Here is a 5,826-nt window from a genome sequence, read left to right on the forward strand (position 1 = left end):
CCATATAAGCTTGCATAGCTAAAGCCATTGGCTCCATACTCTACTTATGCATTTGATCACCATGTCCAAATTATTTGTGCTTTTTGAAGATATTAAATTTCATCGAATTAATACTACTATTCCGAGGTTATTTTTTTGGGAAAAATTTCTTGTTGCGTTCACATCAGAATACTCAACAATATGTAATTGTCCTCTGTCCTCATATAACATATCTTGCCTGAAGGACGCTTGATAGTCAAGACGAACCTACTTTTTTCGTCGACCAAAACCTACTTAAAAAAGGGGGGAAATCTCTTCTCTAGTTAGGCCACAAGATTTTAGCTATGAACAACAGAACAAGTTCAACAGTAAAAACACATTAATAAGTTGAGTCCAAAAGTGAGACAAAACTTTCCACCTTTCAGACAATCTCTCCAATGGATCCCCTCACCCTCCTCCGGGAGTACACCATCCGAAACGAGCTCCACAAAATCGTCCGTATCGGCGACGACTACCGTTTCGGCAACGACTACTCTTTCCCCTGCACCATCGAAACAGCTTACCGCTCTAAGCACGTGCAAGCCAATCGCTACACTCTCGAAACCCTAATCAACTTCATCACCAATCACCACCTCAAACACACCGATTACATCCAGCAATCACGCTCCCTTCGTATCCCCGCCGTCACTCTCCCTGATCGTAAACCCCTCCTCGATTATCTCACCGGAAAAACTGCCTCGTCCGACTCCATTGAATTCCTCAAATTCCCTCAGCCCAATGAAACTACGGTTCCTATTTCTGTTTCTGCTGCTGGTCTTGGTAACGATGACAATTTTTTAACGGACGTTAGGGTTTTGGAAAATCGAAACCCGATTGAGCTGATTAGAGCTGCAGAGAAGCCTTTGAAGGATAGGGAGTCGATTTTGATGTGTAAGAACCGGGATTTTTACAGTGTTTTTACGGCGGCGTTGCGTAGAGATGAGGAGCGGCAGCGGGCAGAGTCTTTGCAGAGAAAAGACGGTTTGGTAGCGAAGAATCGGATAGAGAGAGCGGGGTTTGGCGGTGGTGATGAATTAGGGTATGATGGTGGGCCCAAGGCGAAAATGCATTTGAAGGGAAGCAAGATAGGGGAGGGTGTTCCGATCATTTTGGTTCCCAGTGCGTTTTCGACTTTGATTACTATTTATAATGTGAAGGAGTTTTTGGAGGATGGGGTCTTTATACCAACTGATGTGAAATTGAAGCAGATGAAGGGGACGAAACCGGATTGTATAACGGTGCAGAAGAAGTTTAGTAGGGATAGGGTAGTTACAGCCTATGAGGTGAGGGATAAGCCTTCTGCACTGAAGGCGGAGGATTGGGATCGTGTGGTGGCGGTTTTCGTGTTGGGGAAAGAATGGCAGTTCAAAGATTGGCCCTTTAAGAATCATGTTGAGATCTTTAACAAGAGTAAGTTTTGAATGATTATGTGCAGCTGAATTATTGCCAAATTGTTTGCAAAATGATGATAGCTTCTTGCAACAGTAGTTCTGAAACAGATCAGAGGAATCTTGCTAAGACTAAAAAGTAGTGATTGTTTTTGGGGTTAATTTTTACTTAGAATCTGAAGTTAGATTTTATACTTAATGCAATATCCATTTCCTGGCCATTGTTGCAGTTGTAGGATTTTTCTTGCGTTTTGAGGATGATAGCGTGGAGTCAGCGAAGACCGCAAAGCAATGGAATGTCAAGATTATTTCGGTTAGCACATTAATGATTGTCCATTTAGTCCTTATCCTTAAAACTGTCAATTATATGCTATGACGACAATTTTGCATATTATTTTGTATGGTTGTTGTCTTACCAAATACTGTCAATTGAATTTGCAGATAAGTAAAAACAAACGTCACCAGGACAGAGCTGCAGCACTTGAGGTGTGGGAGAAACTTGAAGAATTTATGAGGTCTCGCTCACATTGATGCATGTTGAGGCTCTAGGTAGACAACTTGATTAACCCTTGCTCAAAAAAACAACTTGATTAACCTAATCTTTTCAAATTTGAGAAGCTAAATGATTGGTATTTTGCTTCCTTTGAATATTACGATTATATTTATCCGGTTGAAGGTTCGAGTCTAAGGAGGTTTTGATGCTCTAAAATGCTATTAAACTCTTTCTAATAGTTATGCTGGTTTTGGATAGTTGACTGTGTTTTATTAGTATCTTTGAATTAAAGATGTTTGGAACTTGTATTATTTTCTTAGTCATTTCCGTACAAAAGGGGATCCTTGGCGTAACTGGTAAGTTGCCTCCATGTGACCAGGAGGTCACGGGCTCAGGCCGTGGAAACAGCCTCTTGCAAAAATGCAGGGTAAGGCCGGGTACAATAGACCCTTGTGGTCCGGCCCTTCCCCGGACCCCGCACATAGCGGGAGCTTAGTGCACAAGACTGCTCTTTTAGTCATTTCTGTACAGTAGGAAATTAACTATCTCCTTTATGGTAAGCCATATTTACCTTGCGCCATGTGCTGATTTCAGTTAGGTCCAAATGTATCATTGGCCTCTTTGTCATCTGAAATGATTCTTGTTTCCCAATCAACGGAGATAAATATAAGAGTTACTTTTTAAATGGAGCATGATGGATATAGAGGATTCCATACTAGTTTGGGATTGAGAATTGGCTGTAGTAGTTTCCGGCATGTAAAAGAGTGGTCTCACTGAGACATCATTTTGATTTTATTGGTACATCGCATTCTAGGTCTTTAATGGGTGAGATTTTGATTGATGATTTATTACAATTTGGCACCAGCGAGAGGGAACATGCTGTGATGAGGTCTTAGCCTAGATCTTTAAGGTTGAGGTCGCGAGAAGAATAAATATTATGTCAGAGCTGTAGCAATATGGCTTTCTTTCGTCAAACTGGCATATTCGCTTTCATCTGCCTGTATGCGAGTAGGTTCGTGTACGTTCCACCCATTGTTGCCATGAGTAGTACTGTTGTTTTTCTGGGGTAAAAAAGGACAGTCATGGTGCTATAGCTCCAGTTATTCTCTTCTTTGATTTATGCCATTTCTCATTCAGAAATTGGAGGTTATGTTGGAAGTTACTCTGATATTTTGGATGAAGTGAAATGTTCTTTCTTAGGCCTCCTCAATGCGTACTTTGTGGTTTTATACTCTACTTGTAAATTCCCAAACATTTAAAAAGAATATACACTTGAAAAAATGGCATTTTTACATAAAGGAAAGAAGAATCAATTTTACTGGCTTTAGATGAATCTTTGCTTATTTGGCGAGTTCTGATAGTGCCATAATACCGTCATTTAAATTTTGTTTACAGCCGTAGTAGGTTTAGTTTGGAATAAGCTACTTTTTGTCTACTTAAGGAAAACTTACCTGGTGGATAATAAGATGGGGCCAGGGATATTTATCAGAAAAAGGGATGAAGGTGGTGAGGATGCAATTCGTTTCATATATTGCATGAACTAAAAATGGATAGAATTCCTTTTCTCATTTTTAATTTTTGTGAAGGAAATGTGTCATGGAATGTAGTCCATGTTTCTGGTTAGTACGGTAAATGTCCAGCAAGGATAGTGACTCCCATATACGGAGAATTGGTCATAACCATGGTTATAGGTGATGGAGGAAGCATGAAAGTCTAATTTTCCTGTTTCCCCTACCATTTCCAATAAGAGATTGAATAAGATGGGACATCTTTTCGTCCGAGTCCACCCTTTTACCCCTGTTAGTCATGCCCAACAAAAAGATTCTGTCACGTCACTCTGCTGCTAGTTCCAGCGCGGAGGAGTGAGTTGTGACATTAATGCCAAAGTTTAATCAGTAAAAGTAGATTGTTACAAGAATTCGTGCGACTTTTTCCTGTGTTTAAGAGTAATGCAGCGTTAAGCTGATTCATAGCTATTTTCGTTGTTTTTCATTGTTTTTCTTTTGTAGTACAACATTTTAATGGTCAAGTATATTTTGTAACACTAGAATGCTTCAAGTAACATGATATCTTGATCTTGGTTGCACCAGGTGAAAGTAGATGACAAGTGGCCTACAAAACTGGACAGTGAAGACTCGACAAAACACAATAGACTTGTGAGCCTATAATGGGAATACAGTTGCGTCAGATGAATATCCTCCTTTGTAGGTTCTACGAGGTCTTCTATTGGGATATATGCACCCTTTGTTCTAGACGTGTGAATCCTGTGTAGGTATACCTTTCTTGTAGGCCAACAGAAATTATTTTACTAGTTCTTTTTTAATTTATTAATTTCTTTGAAAGTGAGGCTTTTTTCTGGGTGTTTGCAAATTGCTTTCTTGATAGCAAGATGCAAGCAGGTGATAGCTACGCTTTCTTTACACTCCCTGCTGCAGTTCCCCTCCTTGCGTCCTTCCGGGCCAAGAAAGAATATTCGAAAGATTAGTTAAACGATAGACTATTCACCTGAATGGATCCAACTAATGCGCACCAAAGATTGTAGAATATATATTAATAATATTGCTTGACGAAAGAATATACGATACAATGGCGAATTACCCTGGTAGAAAGCTGATTGCTGAATGCTGATATGAGCTAATGTTTAAAAAGTAAAAGCACTCTTCCGTAACAGACAGACAGGTTAGCTAACCATCAAGTATACAATAGATAAAAGACATTGGAAGTGTATGGAAGGTAAACAAAGTCAGGCCATGTTGATTATTGAAGCGTAGGAAGCAATAAAGAGAAAGCATAAAGAAAGAGGAGCTGCCATATTGGTTGAAGTTGCATCGTCGGAACCACCTTGTGATGACGGCACTGAATTAGACCCCCGTCCTGTCAACATTGTTGATCGCATTATGTTAAGCATTTTGTAAAACCAAAATTTGACTTTCTTGAAGTAGTGGCAGAATTATTTAAAAAGAAAAAAAGAAAAAAAAAAAAAAACTAGTGTAGCTAGTGCATAGAGAATTTGGTGGTCCAGCAGGAGAGCCAATTGGTGAACCAACTGTTCTTAGGGAGCAGTGTCAGGATTGTATGCTTTGTGTGTCTGAACTTTAGAATGAAACTTCTTCTTACCATTGCAGCGGCTAGCAGGTGGAGTCGGAACTTTGCAAGCAGTAGTGAGTGCCAAAGCCTGAGTCTGGTTAATATTGAGTCCCATGTTGGAGTCGCCCCCATTGAGGACCTGACACAAGCATTCTGGCCTTTTATCCACCACGGTGCTAAGCTGCGCGCAGCAACCTGAGAATTGTGGCGAGGAGTTCCCTGTAATGTAGGTCATGCAAGGTAACATGCTGACCAATACGTTCGTGCAGTCATCGCTTTCTTGAGCAGTTACTCCTGCCCAGATCATCGCCAGCACAATCAAGACTGCTCCCATTTCATTCCTTTGACTTGTCATTCCTGTGATACTCAGGAAACCTCGTAGAAATGACGAGAAAAGTGTTCTCTATCTAAGAAAGTTGATCACGTAATCTTGATCGAGAAAAACTGTGCTTGGTCTATATAGGAAAAAGGAGGTGGAAGACACGAAGAGTATTCAAAAGAACATATTTTGATATTGTCTACCATTAAAGAAAACAGGTTTTCACAGATAGACGTTGATATTCCTTTCGTATATTTTACATATGAATTAGGTAGAAGTGGACAAGTGGTTAGTTATATGGCTGACCAACTCAGGCCAACACTCTGTACCATGATTTGCTTGGTGGTAATAGAAAAACCTAAGGATTCTGCTCAGTGGCGAAGACCTTCAAGAACAAAGTGTAAATCTATCACATGCTTCTAACTTCTGAGTTCGGACTGTATCCACAATTTTCTTCAAATTTTTAGTAAATTAGACTTGGGCTAGGAGATCTCAAAAAAAAAAAAAAAAAAAAACTGTTC

General features: G+C 39.9%; 2 protein-coding genes across 2 annotated transcripts; one reads left to right on the forward strand and one right to left on the reverse strand.

The window, feature by feature from the left end:
- The first annotated feature begins 218 nt into the window (after positions 1-218).
- Positions 219-4,255, forward strand: LOC109217361 (protein CDC73 homolog). The gene is made up of 4 exons (XM_019381600.1): positions 219-1,428; positions 1,637-1,719; positions 1,848-1,955; positions 3,990-4,255. The coding sequence occupies exons 1-3, from the start codon at positions 417-419 to the stop codon at positions 1,935-1,937; spliced, it is 1,185 nt and encodes a 394-aa protein (XP_019237145.1). The 5' UTR covers positions 219-416; the 3' UTR covers positions 1,938-1,955; positions 3,990-4,255.
- A 167-nt stretch (positions 4,256-4,422) lies between these two features.
- On the reverse strand, positions 4,423-5,779 carry LOC109217362 (non-specific lipid-transfer protein-like protein At2g13820). Its single transcript, XM_019381601.1, has 2 exons — positions 5,017-5,779; positions 4,423-4,773 (listed from the first exon to the last, which is right to left on the reverse strand). Exons 1-2 carry the CDS (start codon positions 5,339-5,341, stop codon positions 4,643-4,645), a joined length of 456 nt encoding a protein of 151 aa, XP_019237146.1. The 5' UTR covers positions 5,342-5,779; the 3' UTR covers positions 4,423-4,642.
- Between the last annotated feature and the right edge of the window lie 47 nt (positions 5,780-5,826).

Source organism: Nicotiana attenuata, unplaced genomic scaffold, assembly GCF_001879085.1.
Source record: "Nicotiana attenuata strain UT unplaced genomic scaffold, NIATTr2, whole genome shotgun sequence".
NCBI lineage: Eukaryota > Viridiplantae > Streptophyta > Magnoliopsida > Solanales > Solanaceae > Nicotiana > Nicotiana attenuata.